Genomic DNA, 24,105 nt, shown 5'->3' on the forward strand with positions numbered 1-24,105 from the left:
AACATGAACCACAATAACCTGTAAAACACCAAAACCCCGAACTCCCATCTTCCATTGTTCACTGTTAGTTAATATTGCTAATTTCTCCAAAAATATTATCATCTTTGTTTTCACAGCATTCATCCTTGACCCAAAATACATAAGCATACCAAATGGTAAATGTCAGCTCTCTCCAGTTTGCCCATGATTGAAGCCATATGCATGCACGCATACACAGACCATTTGGATATTATATACGAGGTCTGTTAGAAAAGTACTGGACCTTTTTTTATTTTTTTCAAAAACCATATGGATTTGAATCACGTGTGATTGCATCAGCCAAGCTTGAACCTTTGTGCGCATGCGTGAGTTTTTTCATGCCTGTCGGTTGCGTCATTCACCTGTGAGCAGGCTTTGAGTGAGCACTGGTCCACCCCTCTCGTCGTTAAGGAAATGGCGGAATGATTTGGAGCCCATTCGGAAAATGAATATGGCTTTCAGGGATGATTTCATGGGGATTACACAGATTAAGGAGTGCTCCAGCCGGTTTAAAGATCGCCCACAGCGTCTGAGAGCGCGGCACGCTGCGAACACCGATCGACAGTCTCAAACCCCGCTGAAACAACCAGATCATTTCCAACGTGAAGGCTTTGTTGATCCGGGACGTCGTCTGACTTTCACAAAAAGGTAGAAGGCGTGGACATCAGCACTTTTTCGGCACATTCCACTGTTACAGGAGTTTTTTTCATGGAAAAACAAGCGGATGAATGCGCCACCGAGCGGCTCATGGCGCGGGACACAACCACCTCCGTGTTGGTCTCTCAGGACGGCTTTCAGACGGCTTCTGGTTGCTTTTCAGTCGTGTGAATATCCGAGAAATTGAGCATGAGCTGGACATGCCCCAACATGTCCTGTGAGGTTTCATCACAGCGTTGCGACCCTAACACTTTGGCACCAACGTGCTGGATCATGCACAGAGTAATGGGCCACATGCCCAAAATGTCAAAGCTGATGCTCCCTCACAATCCAAGTGATACTCCTCATCTTTGTCTCTCTCATGATACAAACTCATTCCAGCAGTACCCAAGGATCCTCGGAAGAGACCTACTACCAAAGACATCCAGAATATATTAGAAAAACAGCCCTTGTTATGCAGAAAATGTGCCTGTTCCCAACTACATTGTCAAATCTATGTAATCAATCAATCAATTTTATTTATATAGCGCCAAATCACAACAAACAGTTGCCCCAAGGCGCTTTATATTGTAAGGCAAGGCCATACAATAATTACGTAAAAACCCCAATGGTCAAAACGACCCCATGAGCAAGCACTTGGCGACAGTGGGAAGGAAAAACTCCCTTTTAACAGGAAGAAACCTCCAGCAGAACCAGGCTCAGGGAGGGGCAGTTTTCTGCTGGGACTGGTTGGGGCTGAGGGAGAGAACCAGGAAAAAGACATGCTGTGGAGGGGAGCAGAGATCAATCACTAATGATTAAATGCAGAGTGGTGCATACAGAGCAAAAAGAGAAAGAAACACTCAGTGCATTATGGGAACCCCCCAGCAGTCTAAGTCTATAGCAGCATAACTAAGGGATGGTTCAGGGTCACCTGATCCAGCCCTAACTATAAGCTTTAGCAAAAACGAAAGTTTTAAGCCTAATCTTAAAAGTAGAGAGGGTGTCTGTCTCCCTGATACGAATTGGGAGCTGGTTCCACAGGAGAGGAGCCTGAAAGCTGAAGGCTCTGCCTCCCATTCTACTCTTACAAACCCTAGGAACTACAAGTAAGCCTGCAGTCTGAGAGCGAAGCACTCTATTGGGGTGATATGGTACTATGAGGTCCCTAAGATAAGAAGGGACCTGATTATTCAAAACCTTATAAGTAAGAAGAAGAATTTTAAATTCTATTCTAGAATTAACAGGAAGCCAAAGAGAGGCCAATATGGGTGAGATATGCTCTCTCCTTCTAGTCCCTGTCAGTACTCTAGCTGCAGCATTTTGAATTAACTGAAGGCTTTTCAGGGAACTTTTAGGACAACCTGATAATAATGAATTACAATAGTCCAGCCTAGAGGAAATAAATGCATGAATTAGTTTTTCAGCATCACTCTGAGACAAGACCTTTCTAATTTTAGAGATATTGCGTAAATGCAAAAAAGCAGTCCTACATATTTGTTTAATATGCGCTTTGAATGACATATCCTGATCAAAAATGACTCCAAGATTTCTCACAGTATTACTAGAGGTCAGGGTAATGCCATCCAGAGTAAGGATCTGGTTAGACACCATGTTTCTAAGATTTGTGGGGCCAAGTACAATAACTTCAGTTTTATCTGAGTTTAAAAGCAGGAAATCAGAGGTCATCCATGTCTTTATGTCTGTAAGACAATCCTGCAGTTTAGCTAATTGGTGTGTGTCCTCTGGCTTCATGGATAGATAAAGCTGGGTATCATCTGCGTAACAATGAAAATTTAAGCAATGCCGTCTAATAATACTGCCTAAGGGAAGCATGTATAAAGTGAATAAAATTGGTCCTAGCACAGAACCTTGTGGAACTCCATAATTAACCTTAGTCTGTGAAGAAGATTCCCCATTTACATGAACAAATTGTAATCTATTAGATAAATATGATTCAAACCACCGCAGCGCAGTGCCTTTATTACCTATGGCATGCTCTAATCTCTGTAATAAAATTTTATGGTCAACAGTATCAAAAGCAGCACTGAGGTCTAACAGAACAAGCACAGAGATGAGTCCACTGTCTGAGGCCATAAGAAGATCATTTGTAACCTTCACTAATGCTGTTTCTGTACTATGATGAATTCTAAAACCTGACTGAAACTCTTCAAATAGACCATTCCTCTGCAGATGATCAGTTAGCTGTTTTACAACTACCCTTTCAAGAATTTTTGAGAGGAAGGGAAGGTTGGAGATTGGCCTATAATTAGCTAAGATAGCTGGGTCAAGTGATGGCTTTTTAAGTAATGGTTTAATTACTGCCACCTTAAAAGCCTGTGGTACATAGCCAAGTAATAAAGATAGATTGATCATATTTAAGATCGAAGCATTAAATAATGGTGGGGCTTCCTTGAGCAGCCTGGTAGGAATGGGGTCTAATAGACATGTTGATGGTTTGGATGAAGTAACTAATGAAAATAACTCAGACAGAACAATCTGAGAGAAAGAGTCTAACCAAATACCGGCATCACTGAAAGCAGCCAAAGATAACGATACGTCTTTGGGATGGTTATGAGTAATTTTTCTCTAATAGTTAAAATTTTATTAGCAAAGAAAGTCATGAAGTCATTACTAGTTAAAGTTAAAGGAATACTTGGCTCAATAGAGCTCTGACTCTTTGTCAGCCTGGCTACAGTGCTGAAAAGAAACCTGGGGTTGTTCTTATTTTCTTCAATTAGTGATGAGTAGTAAGATGTCCTAGCTTTACGGAGGGCTTTTTTATAGAGCAACAGACTCTTTTTCCAGGCTAAGTGAAGATCTTCTAAATTAGTGAGACGCCATTTCCTCTCCAACTTACGGGTTATCTGCTTTAAGCTGCGAGTTTGTGAGTTATACCACGGAGTTAGGCACTTCTGATTTAAAGCTCTCTTTTTCAGAGGAGCTACAGCATCCAAAGTTGTCTTCAATGAGGATGTAAAACTATTGACGAGATACTCTATCTCACTTACAGAGTTTAGGTAGCTACTCTGCACCATGTTGGCATATGGCATTAGAGAACATAAAGAAGGAAACATATCCTTAAACCTAGTTACAGCGCTTTCTGAAAGACTTCTAGTGTAATGAAACTTATTCCCCACTGCTGGGTAGTCCATCAGAGTAAATGTAAATGTTATTAAGAAATGATCAGACAGAAGGGAGTTTTCAGGGAATACTGTTAAGTCTTCAATTTCCATACCATAAGTCAGAACAAGATCTAAGATATGATTAAAGTGGTGGGTGGACTCATTTACATTTTGAGCAAAGCCCATTGAGTCTAATAATAGATTAAATGCAGTGTTGAGGCTGTCATTCTCAGCATCTGTGTGGATGTTAAAATCGCCCACTATAATTATCTTATCTGAGCTAAGCACTAAGTCAGACAAAAGTTCTGAAAATTCACAGAGAAACTCACAGTAGCGACCAGGAGGACGATAGATAACAACAAATAAAACTGTTTTTTGGGACTTCCAATTTGGATGGACAAGACTAAGAATCAAGCTTTCAAATGAATTAAACCTCTGTCAGGGTTTTTGATTAATTAATAAGCTGGAATGGAAGATTGCTGCTAATCCTCTGCCTCGGCCCGTGCTACAAGCGTTCTGGCAGTTAGTGTGACTCGGGGGTGTTGACTCATTTAAACTAACATATTCATCCTGCTGTAACCAGGTTTCTGTAAGGCAGAATAAATCAATATGTTGATCAATTATTATATCATTTACTAACAGGGACTTAGAAGAGAGAGACCTAATGTTTAATAGACCACATTTAACTGTTTTAGTCTGTGGTGCAGTTGAAGGTGCTATATTATTTTTTCTTTTTGAATTTTTATGCTTAAATAGATTTTTGCTGGTTATTGGTAGTCTGGGAGCAGGCACCGTCTCTACGGGGATGGGGTAATGAGGGGATGGCAGGGGGAGAGAAGCTGCAGAGAGGTGTGTAAGACTACAAATCAGCTTCCTGGTCCCAACACTGGATAGTCACGGTTTGGAGGATTTAAGAAAATTGGCCAGATTTCTAGAAATGAGAGCTGCTCCATCCAAAGTGGGATGGATGCCGTCTCTCCTAACAAGACCAGGTTTTTCCCAGAAGCTTTGCCAATTATCTATGAAGCCCACCTCATTTTTTGGACACCACTCAGACAGCCAGCACTTCAAGGAGAACATGCGGCTAAACATGTCACTCCCGGTCCGATTGGGGAGAAGCCCAGAGAAAACTACAGAGTCCGACATTGTTTTTGCAAAGTTACACACCGATTCAATGTTAATTTTAGTGACCTCTGATTGGTGTAACCGGGTGTCATTACTGCCGACGTGAATTACAATCTTACCAAATTTACGCTTAGCCTTAGCCAGCAGTTTCAAATTTTCTTCAATGTCACCTGCTCTGGCCCCCGGAAGACAATTGACTATGGTTGCTGGTGTCGCTAACTTCACATTTCTCAAAACAGAGTCGCCAATAATCAGAGTTTGTTCCTCGGCGGGTGTGTCGCCGAGTGGGGGAAAAACGGTTAGAAATGTGAACGGGTTGGCGGTGTACAGGGGGCTTCTGTTTAGAACTACGCTTCCTCCTCACAGTCACCCAGTCGGCCTGCTTTCCCGGCTGCTCGGGATCTGCCAGAGGGAAACTAACGGCGGCTAAGCTACCTTGGTCCGCACCGACTACAGGGGCTTGGCTAGCTGTAGAATTTTCCATGGTGCGGAGCCGAGTCTCCAATTCGCCCAGCCTGGCCTCCAAAGCTACGAATAAGCTACACTTATTACAAGTACCATTACTGCTAAAGGAGGCCGAGGAATAACTAAACATTTCACACCCAGAGCAGAAAAGTGCGGGAGAGACAGGAGAAGCCGCCATGCTAAACCGGCTAAGAGCTAGTAGCTGCGCTAAGCTACCGGATTCCTAAAAACACGCAAAGTGAATAACGTGTAAATAATTTAGAGGTGATTCAGCAGAGGGAGTGCTTTAGTTAAGGCACGTGAAGATTACACTGTGAAACAAATCGTTATCTAGGTAACTAGATCAATCTAACTGCGCAGATTAAACAGCTAACAGATACAGCAAAACACCACTGTGCTCCGGAACAGGAAGTGATACAATACCGCAGTGAGAGCCAACCACCAGTAGAGGCAAGCAAGAGCAAACAATTTATGTTGTAATGTAATGGAAACTTTAAGGGGAGAAGTGGGGAAAAAAGAGTGACAAATAAGTAATTTTTCAAAAACTTGTATGAATGTTACCATATGTGTGGATACAGATGAGAGCAATTCTCTAGATCAAAACTTTTTTAAAGGAGGAAAAAGGGGAAGAGAAACGATATAGTAGTTCAAACATTCTGTTGACCTTTGAACTGAAGGTCACCCATGTCAATCTTCTACATCAGTAAACCCCAGATAACATAATAATCCATTCTGTAATGGATCAGACAAGCCATGTACTCGACTCAGTGATACCTACAGTGTTTTCCGCTGAGCTTTTATGACATGTCACTGCTCACAATCTCAATCTGTCTACATCTTCATATGCACCCCCCCACCAATGAACACAAACTCCATTGAACAACAAAGCTAATGACTGTTCAGACCTCTGTCAGCATTGTTGATTTCTGTTGTGGTCTGTGTATAATCAAACATTAAAAGAAATTTAGCTCTTTATAAACCAAAATCCATTGAAATGAATCAGTCAAATAAACAAACAGCTTGATTGGCTCGCTGAGCCAAGCAAGATGGAGCACACATTCTGAAATGCAGTTCAGAGGGAACGTAGAAATCATGATGTATGCTTGTGATAAAAGAAATCTGGAGAACTGCACCATCTACCAGATTGTTTATGGCCTACACACACACACACACACACACAAAATCATTAATGAAGTAAACGTAATGCCTGATGTGTAGCTGGTCTGCACATTTATTTTTAGCATTAGCAATTATAGTGAAAAGTAGATCCACATCAGAATGGTGGTGGTAATCTAAGCAATAATAAACCATTTAAAGAATCTCACTCTCTTAAATCTTCTGTTTACATTGAAACAGCACAACAAAGACTTTGCTCAAATCAGGAACAGAGGTAGTCGTTTTATTTGACTTTCAGGAAAATAAGCAGTGAGAAGAAAATGCGATATTCAACATGTTTGGGGGAAACACAAAACCAGAGAGAACAATGGGAAAAGTGCCGTTCTGTGACATACATTTTCGAGCAGAGTGAGAATGACCACTTCAAAACCCAGTGGGCTGCATGCCTGTGCACCACTCTGATTCCACGTGTCAGTTGCTGAACAGGCTCAATTCTTAAGGGATTTTAAATCACTCTACTTATTATTACTTTTATCTTCAAAACTCCATTCACACATTACTGTAAAATTATTGTGTGCACAAATACCTGTTCATAGCGACTAGGAGTTCAGAGACTTTAGTTATGAACTGATGAAATGCAGACTTGTGGTACTTCTTAGCAATCAAGACAAATTTACTAATTTTTGCTTTAATATTACAGTAATAACCAATTATAGGATACAGTGTTCCTTATTATGATGTTTACTTAGTTATTACAGAACAACAGAAACAGGCCTCGCTCCAATAATCACACATGACTGATAACTTTCAGGGAGGGGAATTATGACAGCTAAAAAAATAAAATATAAATGGTAAATGAACTGCATTTATATGCCGCTTTTCCATCTGCGTCAGACACTCAAAACGCTTTACAATAATGCCTCACATTCACTCCGATGTCAGGATGCTGCAACACCAGGCGCTCACTACACACCGGGAGCAACTTGGGGATTAAGGACCTTGCCCAAGGGCCCTTAGTGATTTGCCAGTCAGGCTGGGATTTGAACGCTTTGGTTAAATTTACTGAAGTGCAGACTTTCGTTTATCTCTTCCGTTGACTTCTCCCACTAATCACCAATTCTGGAATATAAATGAAATGAATGCTGTAGCTTTTTAGAATAATTTCAACAAGCTGAATCAATATATATATATATACACACACACACACACACGTTCTGTACCAGTGGTGGGCACAGATAACCAAAAAGTTAGCTTCGATAACCATTAATCCGCTAACTAAAAAGTTATTGTGGTTGTGGAGGCTGCATCTGTTTTGTTTGGAGTATTTTATGACAAACAACTGGAATAATATTGCTTATTGTGTGGTGAACTTCCTGAATACAGTATTTGCGCTGAGTGAAACTCTGGTCAGATTTAACAATGTGTGCTAACAGTGTTTTTAGTAGCTATCGGTTGCCTGATCTGTTAAGACGTTAACGCACTGCAAAATAAGCGACTCATAACAGAGATTAGCCTGTTAGCTTAGGTGGTTTGGACTCAAAGATACAGCATGTTCAGGCTTCTTTCATCCCACACTGAGCCACCTACAGTCCACCTTTTTATGCATTGAGTTCAATGTGACGTAGTCAGAATCAGAGACCACTGCTGCCAACATGGCAATACCCAGATACGGGTTTCATATCGGCTGTTCCAGGTCTCTATATAAAATCTAGGGGTGTTGTCATGGAGGCTTTGTCCAGTATATATATACAGTCTATGGTCACACCTGTTTTCTCTATTATCAGCTCTTTAGTTTTTTTTTTTTTTTCGTGCTTTGATTCCTGGAAAGTCCTACATAAAAAGCCATTATAAATACTATTATTAATAACAAATGTGTGATTCTTCGGTATATAAGTCACACTTTAGTATAAGTCACAGGACCTCCCAAACTAGGAATAAAATCACGACTTATATTCCGGAAAATATGGTATATACTTATCACTTGCATTGTGAGGGAATGTCAACCGTAATTTTCTGGCTATGAGGCCAAAATGTTAAAGCTAAGATTCCCTCACAACTCCAGGAAACATAATCCATGACATTTTAACCACGTGGTGCATTTTTATGGGCATGATCCAGCACACAGGTGCTTCAGTGCTGAGGATGCCAGTGGCTGGAGATGGCCAAGTGGATGCCCTCTTTTCACCTGGCTGGAGCACAGAGATGGTTTCTTTTGAGAGGTGAATACACACTGATTGTCTGCCTGGGAGCAGCAGTTGGGAAACTGAGGTGAGGTGGTGAGGTGTTGTCTGGATTTCTCATTGTCCTGGATCAAGACGACGATTCAGACTTTAGAGGACAGGTCATCAAACGTGTATCTGTAAGCAGTGTAAGCGATACTTGTAGGGTGATTAACCTATGTTGGCATTGATGTTCATGTCTCTGTGGCCTCAGGTTCTGAGATGCACAAATGTTTGGGAAAAGTTTATGGAGTCATGACATCCCTAGAAATAGTTGTTTGATATTGCCGATAACTACAGAAAGAAGGTCCAAGTCTTTAACTGGTGCTTCCCATCTTACAGCACGGTTTTGAGTCTTGGATGCTAACCAGTCATCTAAAGTGACAACTTTAGTACTTGGTCATTTCGGAGGATTCTTGGGTATTATCGGTAAGACTTTGTGTCAAAGAAGCGGTTACTTAGGGAGGCAAAGATGAGGGACACCACGAGCATTGTGAGGGAACACTAGGTAAAACTTTTTTGGCCATGTAGTATGCATCTCTGGGCATGATCCACAGTGGCACTAGCGCATGCTCAGATACAGTAGTGTTCAGAATAATAGTGCTATGTGACTAAAAACATTAATCCAGGTTTTGAGTACATTTCTTATTGTTACATGAGAAACAAGGTACCAGTAGATTCAATAGATTCTCATAAATCCAACAAGACCAAGCATTCATGATATGCACACTCTTAAGGCTATGAAATTGGGCTATTAATAAAAAAGTACAAAAGGGGTGTTCACAATAATAGTAGTGTGGCATTCAGTCAGTGAGTTTGTCAATTTTGTGGAACAAACAGGTGTGAATCAGGTGTCCCCTATTTAAGGATGAAGCCAGCACCTGTTGAACATGCTTTTCTCTTTGAAAGCCTGAGGAAAATGGGACGTTCAAGACATTGTCCAGAAGAACAGCGTAGTTTGATTAAAAAGTTGATTGGAGAGGGGAAAACGTATACGCAGGTGCAAAAAATTATAGGCTGTTCATCTACAATGATCTCCAATGCTTTAAAATGGACAAAAAAAAAAAAGCAAAAAAAAAACAGAGACACGTGGAAGAAAACGGAAAACAACAATCAAAATGGATAGAAGAATATCCAGAATGGCAAAGGCTCACCCACTGATCAGCTCCAGGATGATCAAAGACAGTCTGGAGTTACCTGTAAGTGCTGTGACAGTTAGAAGACGCCTGTGTGGAGCTAATTTATTTGCAAGAACCCCCCACAAAGTCCCTCTTAAATAAAAGACGTGCAGAAGAGGTTACAATTTGCCAAAGAACACATCAACTGGCCTAAAGAGAAATGGAGGAATATTTTGTGGACTGATGAGAGTAAAATTATTCTTTTTGGCTCCAAGGGCCGCAGACAGTTTGTGAGACAACCCCCAAACTCTGAATTCAAGCCACAGTTCACAGTGAAGACAGTGAAGCACGGTGGTGCAAGCATCATGATATGGGCATGTTTCTCCTACTATGGTGTTGGGCCTATATATCGCATACCAGGTATCATGGATCAGTTTGGATATGTCAAAATACTTGAAGAGGTCATGTTGCCTTATGCTGAAGAGGACATGCCCTTGAAATGGGTGTTTCAACACGACAATGACCCCAAGCACACAAATGAGCAAAATCTTGGTTCCAAACCAACAAAATTAATGCCTCGCAGATATGAAGAAATCATGAAAAACTGTGGTGGTGTGGTACAACTAAATACTAGTTTAGTGATTCACAGGATTGCTAAAAAAGCAGTTTGAACATAATAGTTTTGAGTTTGTAGCATCAACAGCAGATGCTACTATTATTGTGAACACCCCTATTCTACTTTTTTTTTTTTTTTACTAATAGCCCAATTTCATAGCCTTAAGAGTGTGCATATCATGAATGCTTGGTCTTGTTGGATTTGTGAGAATCTACCGGTACCTTGTTTCCCATGTAACAATAAGAAATATACTCAAAACCTGGATTAATATTTTTAGTCACATAGCACTACTATTATTCTGAACACTACTGTACGAGGTCTATTAGAAAAGAAACCGACCTTTTTATTTTTTCAAAAACTACATGGATTTGAATCACGTGTGATTGCGTCAGACAAGCTTGAACCCTCGTGCGCATGCGTGAGTTTTTTCCACGTCTGTTGGTTGCGTCATTCGCCTGTGGGCAGGCTTTGAGTGAGCACTGGTCCACCCCCCTTGTCGGAATTCCTTTGTCTGACTTCTTCCTGAGAGACTAGCGCTTTGCTTGATCAAAAGTTTTTCAGAAACTGTGAGACACATCCAAGTGGACACCATTCGAGAAATTCAGACAGTTTTCGGTGAAAATTTTAACGGCTGATGAGAGATTATGGAGTGTTACTGTCGCATTAAGGACTGCCCACAGAGCTGGACGGCGCGCCGTGCCCCGAGCCGCCGTCGTCAGCCTGTTTCGAGCTGAAAACTTCGAAATTTAAGCCTTTGTTGACCCAGGACATCGTGAGAGAACAGAGAAGTTTCAGAAGAGCTCGGGATCAGCAGTTTATCCAGACATTCCACTGTTAAAGGAGATTTTGTAATGAAAGACGTGCGGACGGATTCGCGCGTCGGCACCCAGCCGCTCATCGCGCGGCGCCACAGCAAAACACCTCCGTTGGAAGCATTACAGGACAAGTTTGAACATGCCCAGCTGTTAAACAATTTCTCGGATACTCACTCGACTGAAAGCCATCGAAAACCGCCTGAATCTTACGAATGGTTATCAACACGGAGGTGTTTTGTTGTGGCGCCGCGCCATGAGCGGCTGGGTGTCAACGCGCGAATCCGTCCGCACATCTTTCATTACAAAATCTCCTTTAACAGTGGAATGTCCGGATAAACTGCTGATCCCGAGCTCTTCTGAAACTTCTCTGTTCTCTCACAACATCCTGGGTCAACAGAGGCTTAAACTTGGAAGTTTTCAGCTTGAAACAGGCTGACGATGGCGGCTCGGGCGCGGCGCGCCATCCGGCTCCGTGGGCAGTCCTTAAAGCGACAGTAACACTCCATAATCTCTCATCAGCCGTTAAAATTTTCACCGAAAACTGTCTGAATTTCTCGAATGGTGTCCGCTTGGATGTGTCTCACAGTTTCTGAAAAAATTTTGATCAAGCAAAGCGCCAGTCTCTCAGGAAGAAGTCAGACAAAGGAATTCCGATGAGGGGGGTGGACCAGTGCTCACTCAAAGCTTGCCCACAGGCGAATGACGCAACCGACAGGCGTGAAAAAACTCACGCATGCGCACGAGGGTTCAAGCTTGTCTGACGTGATCACACTTGATTCAAATCCATATAGTTTTTTAAAAAAATAAAAAGGTCAGTTTCTTTTCTAATAGACCTTGTATATGACCATGATCTAGTACTGCAGAGGGTGCACTTACAAACTGTGGTAACTGGTGAGAGGTGAGTGTTCCATCAAATGTGTAATGTGTGCGCATGCCTGTTGTGCCTCTTTGTCCATATACAAAACCTTGCAATAATGCCTCACGATAGCTCAAATCTCATTGCATATTTTTGAACATGCTCAAACTCGAGCGATACGGTCATATATCACCAACACCAAGGATGCTATCACGGTGGTGAAATATTCCAGCTGCTGACATCTGCTGGCTGTGCAAACAGTACAAAACACAAAGTAATTGTATTCTATCAAAGGACTTCAAATGTAATTCAATCTGAGTGGGATAGAAGGTGAAGAGCACAGCTCTTTATTTGGTCTGGTTAGAAACAAACACATGTTCCATTACTAGCTGGGTCTGGTTCATCTCAAGCAGACATTACCTACATACTCCAGTGTGACTGTGCACGTGTGTAGATATGCATTTTGAATTTACTTCTTTACCTGTACGGCACCAGTGTGATCTGCGACAGGTGCTAGTTGGACGTACTGTACTTGGATATCAGGTGGGAGTGTGGATCCTTCCACTGCTGTGCCTCCAGTGTCAGTTGATGCCACCGCAATCAGCTGAGCCCCACGCAGCACCTGGGACAGACATGGAGAGTGAAGACAGAACACAGGCAACTGTCACTGATATTTTCAGTCATTGTTTTTTCATTTATCTTTGATTTCTTTTTAATAGAATGCAGTGGGTCCCAGACCCGGGGTCTAAAGTTGCACCCTAGGCTCTATAGTTACCCTAACCAGAGCTGGCATTGTACACGAGGGCTTTCTTCAAGATGGTGATCGTTTATGGAGTCAGTCATCAGGGACCAGTCTACTCTCATTTTCTCTGTGCAGATCTGAATGAAAACCTTCTCCATCACCTTCATCCAGCTGACTTTAAAGTGTCTATCTGGCAAGTGATTTAATGATTGACAGCACACAGCATTGGAAATAAGAACCAATTAAAATTCACTCACTCATTCCCTCATCTTCAACCACTTACTCCTATTAAGAGTCACGGGGGTGGGGAGCTGGGTGCCTGGAGCCTATCCCAGCAGTCATTGGGAATGACCACTTAAAACAAACATCATAAAGTCTCATGTATGCGCAATCCAGAGTGTTTATGTTCATTCATTGATTACAGCCATCAGTGTGCACTAGCACGCTGCCACAAAAACACATCAAGTAACTTTATGGCAACAAAAGAGTTCTATCTGAATTAAGTAAACATTTCAGTGGCACTGTTGTCTCTCCTTATCTTGCCACATTTATACATCAAGCTGGATAGGACCATTATGGTCTCTTCAATTCAGTTACAGTCTATTTTTTCCCAAGCTTTGTTTGGCTAAGCTGTACACACAGAGACGACACTTAGCCTAGACTTCATTTAAGTCATATTTGAAATCTATTTAAAGGGATGTCTTCAGTATTTAGTCTTGTCAGAGGGCACGAGTACTGCTGTAAGGAATTTTTGTACTTTTCCACCAGATGGTACCAGCTCAACTCAACTCTCCTCGGTAACAGATGCTTCCTTTTCCACTGTCAGTTGTATTACCCCTAACTTGTCATAGCAATGCCGCATGAAACTACAATCCCAATTCCAATGAAGTTTGGACGTTGTGTGAAATGTAAATTAACAACAGAATACAATGATTTGCAAATCCTCTTCAACCTATATTCAATTGAATACACCACAAAGGCAATATATCTAATGTTCAAACTGATAAACTTTATTGTTTTTGTGCAAATATATGCTCATTTTGAAATGGATGCCTGCAACACATTTCAAAAAAAGTTGGGGCAACACAAGACTGGGAAAGTTAATGAATGCTCAAAGAACACCTGTTTGGAAACAGGTGAGTGTCATGACTGGGTATAAAAGGAGTATCCCCAAAAGTCTCAGCCGTTCACAAGCAAAGATAGGGCGAGGATCACCACTTTGTGAAGAACTGTGGGAAAAGAACAATGTTTTTCAATGTTCAATTGCAAGGAATATAGGGATTCCATCATCTACAGTCCATAATATAATCAGAAGAATCTGGAGAACTTTCTACACATAAGTGGCAAAGCTAAAAACCAACACTGAATGCCCATGACCTTCAATCCCTCAGGTGGCACGACATTAAAAACCGACATCATTGTGTAAAGGATCTTACCGCGTGGGCTCAGGAACACTTCAGAAAAGCATTGTCAGTTAACACAGTTCGTCACTACAGCTACAAGTGCAAGTTAAAACTTTACCATGCAAAGCAAAAGCCATACATCAACAACATCCAGAAACGCCGCCACCTTCTCTGGGCCTGAGCTTATTTGAAATGGACAGACACAAAGTGGAAAAGTGTGCTGTGGTCTGATGAGTCCACATTTCAAATTGTTTTTAGAAATCATGGACGTCATGTCTTCCGGACAAAAGAGGAAAAAGACCATCCAGATTGTTAAGAGCCCAAACTTCAAAAGCCAGCATCTGTGATGGTATGGGGGTGTGTTAGTGCCCATGGCATGGACAACTTACACATCTGTGATGGCACCATCATTGCTGAAAGGTACATCCAGGTTTTAGAGCAACACATACTGCCATCCAAGCAACGACTTTTTCAGGAACGCCCCTGCTTATTTCAGCAAGACAATGCCAAGCCACATTCTGCACGTGTTACAACAGCGTGGCTTTGTAATTAAAGAGTGCAGGTACTAGACTGCCTGCAGTCCAGACCTGTCGCCCATTGAAAAGGTGTGGCGCATTATGAAGCGCAAAATATGACAACGGAGACCACAGACTGTTGAACTGAAGTCGTACATCAAGCAAGAATCAATCAATCAATCAATTTTTTTATATAGCGCCAAATCACAACAAACAGTTGCCCCAAGGCGCCTTATATTGCAAGGCAAGGCCATACAATAATTATGTAAAACCCCAACGGTCAAAACGACCCCCTGTGAGCAAGCACTTGGCTACAGTGGGAAGGAAACCCCCCCCCCCCCTAACAGGAAGAAACCCCCAGCAGAACCAGGCTCAGGGAGGGGCAGTCCTCTGCTGGGACTGGTTGGGGCTGAGGGAGAGAACCAGGAAAAAGACATGCTGTGGAGGGGAGCAGAGATCGATCACTAATGATTAAATGCAGAGTGGTGCATACAGAGCAAAAAGAGAAAGAAACAGTGCATCATGGGAACCCCCCAGCAGTCTACGTCTATAGCAGCATAACTAAGGGATGGTTCAGGGTCACCTGATCCAGCCCTAACTATAAGCTTTAGCAAAAAGGAAAGTTTTAAGCCTAATCTTAAAAGTAGAGAGGGTGTCTGTCTCCCTGATCTGAATTGGGAGCTGGTTCCACAGGAGAGGAGCCTGAAAGCTGAAGGCTCTGCCTCCCATTCTACTCTTACAAACCCTAGGAACTACAAGTAAGCCTGCAGTCTGAGAGCGAAGCGCTCTATTGGGGTGATATGGTACTACGAGGTCCCTAAGATAAGATGGGACCTGATTATTCAAAACCTTATAAGTAAGAAGAAGAATTTTAAATTCTATTCTAGAATTAACAGGAAGCCAATGAAGAGAGGCCAATATGGGTGAGATATGCTCTCTCCTTCTAGTCCCCGTCAGTACTCTAGCTGCAGCATTTTGAATTAACTGAAGGCTTTTTAGGGAACTTTTAGGACAACCTGATAATAATGAATTACAATAGTCCAGCCTAGAGGAAATAAATGCATGAATTAGTTTTTCAGCATCACTCTGAGACAAGACCTTTCTGATTTTAGAGATATTGCGTAAATGCAAAAAAGCAGTCCTACATATTTGTTTAATATGCGCTTTGAATGACATATCCTGATCAAAAATGACTCCAAGATTTCTCATAGTATTACTAGAGGTCAGGGTAATGCCATCCAGAGTAAGGATCTGGTTAGACACCATGTTTCTAAGATTTGTGGGGCCAAGTACAATAACTTCAGTTTTATCTGAGTTTAAAAGCAGGAAATTAGAGGTCATCCATGTCTTTATGTCTGTAAGACAATCCTGCAGTTTAGCTAATTGGTGTGTGTCCTCTGGCTTCATGGATAGATAAAGCTGGGTATCATCTGCGTAACAATGAAAATTTAAGCAATACCGTCTAATAATACTGCCTAAGGGAAGCATGTATAAAGTGAATAAAATTGGTCCTAGCACAGAACCTTGTGGAACTCCATAATTAACTTTAGTCTGTGAAGAAGATTCCCCATTTACATGAACAAATTGTAATCTATTAGACACATATGATTCAAACCACCGCAGCACAGTGCCTTTAATACCTATGGCATGCTCTAATCTCTGTAATAAAATTTTATGGTCAACAGTATCAAAAGCAGCACTGAGGTCTAACAGAACAAGCACAGAGATGAGTCCACTGTCCGAGGCCATAAGAAGATCATTTGTAACCTTCACTAATGCTGTTTCTGTACTATGATGAATTCTAAAACCTGACTGAAACTCTTCAAATAGACCATTCCTCTGCAGATGATCAGTTAGCTGTTTTACAACTACCCTTTCAAGAATTTTTGAGAGAAAAGGAAGGTTGGAGATTGGCCTATAATTAGCTAAGATAGCTGGGTCAAGTGATGGCTTTTTAAGTAATGGTTTAATTACTGCCACCTTAAAAGCCTGTGGTACATAGCCAACTAACAAAGATAGATTGATCATATTTAAGATCGAAGCATTAAATAATGGTAGGGCTTCCTTGAGCAGCCTGGTAGGAATGGGGTCTAATAAACATGTTGATGGTTTGGATGAAGTAACTAATGAAAATAACTCAGACAGAACAATCGGAGAGAAAGAGTCTAACCAAATACCGGCATCACTGAAAGCAGCCAAAGATAACGATACGTCTTTGGGATGGTTATGAGTAATTTTTTCTCTAATAGTTAAAATTTTGTTAGCAAAGAAAGTCATGAAGTCATTACTAGTTAAAGTTAATGGAACCTACAAAGCTTCAACAATTAGTTCCCAAATGCTTATTGAGTGTTGTTAGAAGGAAAGGTGATGTAACACAGTGGTAAACATACCACTGTCTCAGCTTTTTTGAAATGTGTTGCAGGCATCCATTTCAAAATAAGCAAATATTTATAAAAGAAACAAAACAAAGTTTAGCAGTTTGAACATTAAATATCTTGTCTTTGTGGTGTATTTAACTGAATATAGGTTAACAGGATTTGCAAATCATTGTATTGTTTTTATTTACATTTTACACAACGTCCCAACTTGATTGGAATTGGGGTTGTACCATGATATCATTTTTAACATGACACACAAAAGAAGAATACAACACACACTATTCAATGAGTTTAGATTTTGCATCATAGCAGAGTAGCAATTGAGCATAGCAAGATGGCAGCGTGCATGGATGCAGCGGCCCAGTACTCCTTATTTCAATGGTTTGTATGTTAGTCTATGTTATTACTGGCTGTTGTGACATCTACATTCTGTCAGGCGATCAACATCTACAGTCGGCACAAACTTCTTAAGATCAGTTTTAGTAACAAGAGAAGCATTACAACAGAGTTTCCCCATTTATACCACATTCCGGCAGACATAGGGAGGAGTCCCAGCTCCCCATGGATCATCATCCCCACAGGTAGGCAACGCAGACAGCGAAGGGAGAGGAACCATAAGCAAGGCTGCAGGGCCAGTATGTTAGCGAGACTATGGAGGCAGTCTGCTAAACCACCGCTTCCAAGTGCGTTTCTCACCAACGCCAGATCCCAAGTCAACAAAACTGATTAACTGAGGCTACAGGGGACGACTAACAACATCGTCAAGAACATCTGCATTCTGCTGATCACAAAAGCCTGGCTCCACTCATCGATTCCGGACTCTGCTATTGAGCTAACAGGCTACATGGTACAGCGCCAGGACAAGACCAGGGAAGAGCAGAGGTGGGGGGCTGTGTCTGTACGTGAACAACAAGTGGTGTCCAAACACAGCGAGTGTGGACAGTCACTGCTCCCTGGACTTGGAGCATGTGACTGTTAAATACAGATCCATATAGCTCCCCAGAGAGTTTACCACAGTCCTGATTACTGTTGTTTATACAGCACCAAATGCTGACAGCCACCAGACTTCTACACCACAGCGTTAGTACTCGGCTAACCAAGCACCTTGACCCTGTGCATATCGTCGCAAGGGAATTCAACAACGTGGATATAAAACCAGTGCTCCTAAAATTCCACCAGCAGATGAAATGTGTTACCAGAAGAGACAACACACTGGATAAAGTCTTCACAAACATCAGACAGTAGTACAGAGCTAAACCATTACTGCATCTGGACCAGTCTGATCACATATCACTCTTTCTAATCCCAGCGTACACCCCACTCAGGACAGCTGCTTCCACCATCATAAAGACAGTCAAAACATGGCCAGAGGGAGCATCTCAGCAGCTACAAGACTGTTTCAGGAGGGCTGACTGGGATACTTTTGAATATCCAGACCTGGAGGTGTTTAGTGACAGCGTACTGACCTATATCAAACACTGCACAGACACTGTCACAACAGAGAAACACATCTGGGTATACCCCAATCAGAAGCCCTGGATGACCAGTAAGGTCCAGAAGCTGCTGAAGGAGAGGAATACAGCCTTCAGGTCTGGTGATACGGTCCTCTACAGTTCAGCCCACAGCAAACTGAAAAGGGGCATTCTGGAGGCCACGTTGGACAACAAGATTAAGACTGAGGACCAGCTGGAGAGCAACAACAACAGGCAGGTGTGGTTGGGTCTTCAGCACATCGCTGTATCACTAGCAGAGGAGCTTAACCACTAGTTTGCCCAGTTCGAGGTGGAAATGCCGGAGGCAGCCTATTCCAGAAAGCCACAACTCCACGTTTAGGGTGGAGGAGCATGAGGTGAGGCGCACACTGCGGTCTGTCAACCCACAGAAGGCAGCCGGTCCTTACTGCATCTCAGGATGTGTGTTGAAGGACTGCATAGATCAACTGGCTGGGGTCCTCACAAGGATATTTACCCAGTCTCTGTGCCAGTCCACCCTGTCTGAAATCCTCCATCATAGTTGTTCTCCCAAAAAAAACAGACTATCACCAAAAAAAACAGACCAGTCTCAATGACAACAGACCAGTAGCATCAACCCCTGTGGCAATGTAGTGCTTTGAGAAGCTCATCAGGAACCACATCATAACATTTACTCCCCACCCCCACCCCCAACCCTAACCCTACCCCCCACCTCCCCACCCCACCCCCACCATTTGACCCACACCAGTTTGCCTACAGAGCTAACAGGTCTACAGAGGATGCCGTGATCACTGCTCTGCATGCTGTTGGACTCTCACACTCTATTTGTCTCTGGATTAAGGACTTTCTCACAGAGCGCATCCAGAGGGTTAAGGCACCTTGACACTTGCATGAATTTGACTCAGATGGCATGCCAGTGAGTAAGCCATCAGTCTGAACAGCGCCTCGCCGCAGGGCTGTGTGCTGAGCCCCCTCCTCTACAGTCTATACACACATGACTGCACCTCTCATCCACCACAGCAACACCATCATCAAGTTCGCTGATGACACCACAGTAGTGGGGCTCATTTCTGGGGAGGCTGAGTCCGCCTACAGGGATGAGGTGGAGTGACTGGTAGTGCGGTGTCCTAACAACAACCTGTTCCTGAACACATCTAAGACTAAGGAGCTCGTTTGAGTCTTCAGGAAAAAGAAACAATATCTGGCCACTACACATCAATGGGGTCTGTGACTTCTGTTTTCTGGGGGTAAACATCAGTGATGACCTGACTTGGGGACTGCAGTCTGTGGCGCTGGTGAAGAAGGCTCCGAAAAGATTCTATTCCTGAGGGTTCTCAGGAAGAACAACATCTAAGAAAAACTTCTGGTGTCCTTCTCTCACTGCACAGTAGAGAATGTCCTAACCTACTGACTCTGTGTATGGTTTTCTAGTTGCACAGTAGCACAGGAGAAAGAGATCCAGAGGGTCATACGTGCTGCCCAGCGTACAGCCAGAGAATCATCTGTTCTCGCTTGAAGAGGTGCACAGCTCCTGTTGCCACAAGAGTACTGTGAGGATCCTTCAGGACTTCTCACACCCCGGTCATGGACTGTTTGAACATCTGCCTCTAAGCAGATGCTTCAGATCCATAAAGTCAAAGACAAACAGACTAAGAAATAGCTTCTACACATCAGCCATTACGTCACGAAACGCTGCTAAATAATATACCATGTGCAATAAATCATCACCATGTGCAAGATGTGCAATATTTTCTGAATGTGCAACATGCGCAATATATTTTTTTTTCAGATATTTTCTGAATGTATGATAGTGTTCTGAAAAATGTTTGACTGGATGATTGTATGAATGATGTTAGTCTAGTTTTCATTCCCTTTTAATAGACCCTTTACCTATCTACCCATTTATATTTTTTACTCTGCACTGCAGAGACAGCACCCTAATTTTGTTGTACAATGTCACATTGCTACAATGACAATAAAGATTTCCTGAATTCTGATTAGATATCGCTACTTGCCTCATGGTATTTTTTTCTTTTGTCTCCAGTCTCACACGATGATGGAGTGATAATGATGATTCTGTCTGGCCAATTAGGAATTTGCAGCATTTTCATGACACATTTCTGTATTGCCTCAGTTTGCCTGGAACCACAATGAAGGGGAAACTTACCAGAACATGGACTAAGTACGCCCAACAGAAAATTTATAAATGTGGTTAGAGTCGAGTCGAGTCAAGTAGGTACCATGCCAACTGAACGCTTACTTAGGAAGATTAAGATGAGGAGCCCCACTTACATTATCAGGAAATGTCAGCAACAATATTTTGGCCATTTGGTCATGGTCCAGCATACTGGTGCCTCAGTTTTAAGGAACACAGGAACTAGAGAAAGGGGAGGAGATACCCATGTTTCACCTGCCTGCGGAAAATACATGGCTACCTTTGAGAAGTGGGGATGGACTGGTTGTCTGTCTGAGTGGTTGCCAACAAGGACCCAAGGCACTTGCATAGTGTGTTGCATGCAGTGATGCACAGCACACACTCCCAGAGATCAATACTATGATCTTGATACTATGATTATGGCATAATTAAACAGCAACACAGTGCATCCGGAAATTATTCACAGCACTTCACGTTCTACACACAATATCCCATAATGACAAAGTGAAAAAAGTTGGGGGGAAGGGGGTTAGAGTTTGCAAATTTTCCACCGATCAGCCTTGAGATATTTCTACAGCTTACTCGGACTACATCTGGTAGATTCAGTTGCTTGGACATGATTTGGAAAGGCACACACCTGTCTACATATAAGGTCCCACAGCTGACAGTGGATGTCAGAGCACATACCAAGCATCAAGTCGAATGCATTGTCTGCGGACCACCAGAACAGGATCATCTTGAGGGACAAATCTGTGGAAGGGTACAGAAACATTTCTGCTGCTTTGAAGGTCCCAATGAGCACAGTGGCCTCCGTCATCCATAAATGGAAGAAGTTCGGATCCACCAGGACTCTTCCTAGAGCTGGCCGCCTGTCTAAATGGATCAAGAGAGAAGGCCCTTAGTCAGGGAGGTGACCAAGAACCTGATGGTCACTCTGTCAGGGCTCCAGCTTTCCTCTGTGGAGAGAGGAGAACCTTCCAGAAGTACAACCATCTTTGCATCAATCCACCAATCAGGGCTGTATGGTAGAGTGGCCAGATGGAAGACACTCCTTAGTAAAAGGCACATGGCAGCCTGCCTTTAGTTTGCTCTCAGACCATGAGAAACAAAATTCTCTGGCCCAAACATAGGTGCACCAAGCTTGTAGCATCGCATTCAATAAGACTTGAGGCTGCAATTGCCGCCAAAGGTGCATCAACATGGTATTGAGCAAAGGGTGTGAATACTTATGTACATGTGCTTTCTTAGTTTTTTTTTATTTTTAATAAATTTGCAAAAATAATAATAATAATAATAATGCTGTCATTATGGGGTGTTGAGTAGAATTATGAGCAAAAAAAAAAAAAAAAAAAAGAATTTACTCCATTCTGGTATAAGGCTGTAACATAAAATGTGGAAAGAGTGAAGCGCTGTGAATACCTTCCGGATGCACTGTATATAATGTATAGAATGAGAGTGACAGAGACACTGTAAGGAGATCCTAATCTCCCACAGCACGTAATGTAAATCAGGAGATGTTAGAGGTTTGTGGGTTTATTGCATGACTGTAATTACAAACTGAAGCAGTGCAGCTGGAGTGTTGCTGGCTATTCCTATAGTTTGTTGAGGCAATTTCTATAGATAGACTGCGACCGCAAACTCACAGAGAAGTACATGTGTGTATACACTTGTACAAGGTCAGGCAGACGGAACAAGCAAAGTGTTGTTGAGATGGACAGTTTAATGTTGATGTGACAGACACACAGATTAACATACAATCATGTTGTCAACACATACGCCAGAAAGACAGATGGAGGGAAACAGTGACTCAGCAGGCTGCATTCAGTGAGGCTATAGGTTCTCAAAAATCTGGTGTGAAAGACATGAGATTCCTGGTTTGGAATAAATGGAATTCCAAAATAAAATGACAGCATGGTCCCATTTACAGACTGTAGGTATTTAATGTCCCTGGGCTGGAACACATGCTTTTAAGTGTCTGTCTTTGTGTGATTTCTCTGAGATGTGAGGTCTTCATCTTGAGCTCAGCCCCGCTCCAGCTGGTTGCAAAAAAACTCCACGCACATTAAAAATGTAAGGGAGAATATGCTACCCTGAGGAAAAACCCAAACCTCACAAACCTCAATTACAGATGATGTTTGTTGTCCCCTAACCCTTGCAATTCCAGAGTCCCACAATGCCTCCCAGCCCCCAGTCAAACCATGGCTTTGAAGTTCTAAGTTAGCTAAGAGCCCCAAAAGGTTCAGTTAAGCCTCCCCACCTTCCAGTATACAGTGATCCTAAAAGATCTGGTGAAGCCCCTCCTTTCAGTGCCCAGAGGCTGGGAGACTGTGTTTCACCACAAAATCTGCTGCCTCATCACTAAAGTGTGCCACCCCCACCTAGCACGATGGAAGCTATTACTGAAAAAAGTCTCTATGAGTCACCCAATCAAAAAAAAAAAAAAAAAAAGGTCCAGACACAAGACACATCAAGCACAAACATGGATTGAGGTTAGGTGAACTGGGATTATGTACATAGTCAAAAATGTCAGGATCTGTGTCAAAAGCACAGCATTGCTCATTTATATACATGCTTCAGAAACCGAGGCATTAGGCTGGAAGGTCAATGGAAATGTAAACACACAGAAGTATGCACATACCGTGCACACTTGAAATCAGATTTGTCCCAGAAAGTGTCAATCTATAGGTGGACTTCCATTAAATACATGTTTTTATTTAACCTTTAGTTAACCAGGTTTGTCCCATTGAGATCGAGATCTCAATGGGACCAATGGGATCAAGGGAGACCTGGACAATTCTGAAGTTCCCAGTTCACCTAACCTGCATGTCTTTGGATGTGAGAGGAAGCCAGAGTATCTGGAGAGAACAATTCAATTTAATTTCAATTTATTTTCCTTTATATAGCGCCAAATCACAAGAGTTGCCTCAAGGCGCTTCACACAGGTAAGATCTAACCTTACCAACCCCCAGAGCAAAAGTGTTAAGGAAAAACTCCCTCTGAGGAAGAAACCTCAAGCAGACCAGACTCAAAGGGGTGACCCTCTGCTTGAGCCATGCTACAAACATAAATTACAGAAATAATCCACAGAACAATTCACGGACGAATATACAAGAATTGCTGTTGGTGCACAGGACAGGAGGGTTGCCAACACAAACACAACTCCCATCTCTGGATGGAGCTGCACCTTAAACAGAGAAAAAACAGAATCAGGCATCAGAAAGACAAAAAATACTTTATAATTTGCCAGCATTAATCAACAAGAAAAACAGAAGAAATACTAAGGTAATCGCCGGCCGCTAGCCCTAAGCTTCAATAAAAGACCCAGAATTTA

The 24,105-nt window shown here is 42.3% G+C and overlaps 1 protein-coding gene across 2 annotated transcripts in view; it reads right to left on the bottom strand.

Annotated features, from left to right (window-relative positions):
- banp (BTG3 associated nuclear protein) overlaps window positions 1-24,105 on the bottom strand; it is a 162,430-nt gene that overhangs the window by 25,270 nt on the left and 113,055 nt on the right. The window contains exons 13-14 of one of the 2 annotated variants that reach the window (XM_034176810.1): window positions 12,591-12,731; window positions 11,636-11,638 (exon numbers count right to left, since the gene is read on the bottom strand). In XM_034176810.1, the coding sequence (XP_034032701.1) occupies window positions 11,636-11,638; window positions 12,591-12,731 (144 nt within the window). The remainder of the gene's footprint in view (window positions 1-11,635; window positions 11,639-12,590; window positions 12,732-24,105) is intronic. The other variant, XM_034176811.1, reaches the window with a different exon arrangement.

This window comes from Thalassophryne amazonica, chromosome 8, assembly GCF_902500255.1.
Source record: "Thalassophryne amazonica chromosome 8, fThaAma1.1, whole genome shotgun sequence".
In the NCBI taxonomy this organism is placed as follows: Eukaryota; Metazoa; Chordata; class Actinopteri; order Batrachoidiformes; family Batrachoididae; genus Thalassophryne; species Thalassophryne amazonica.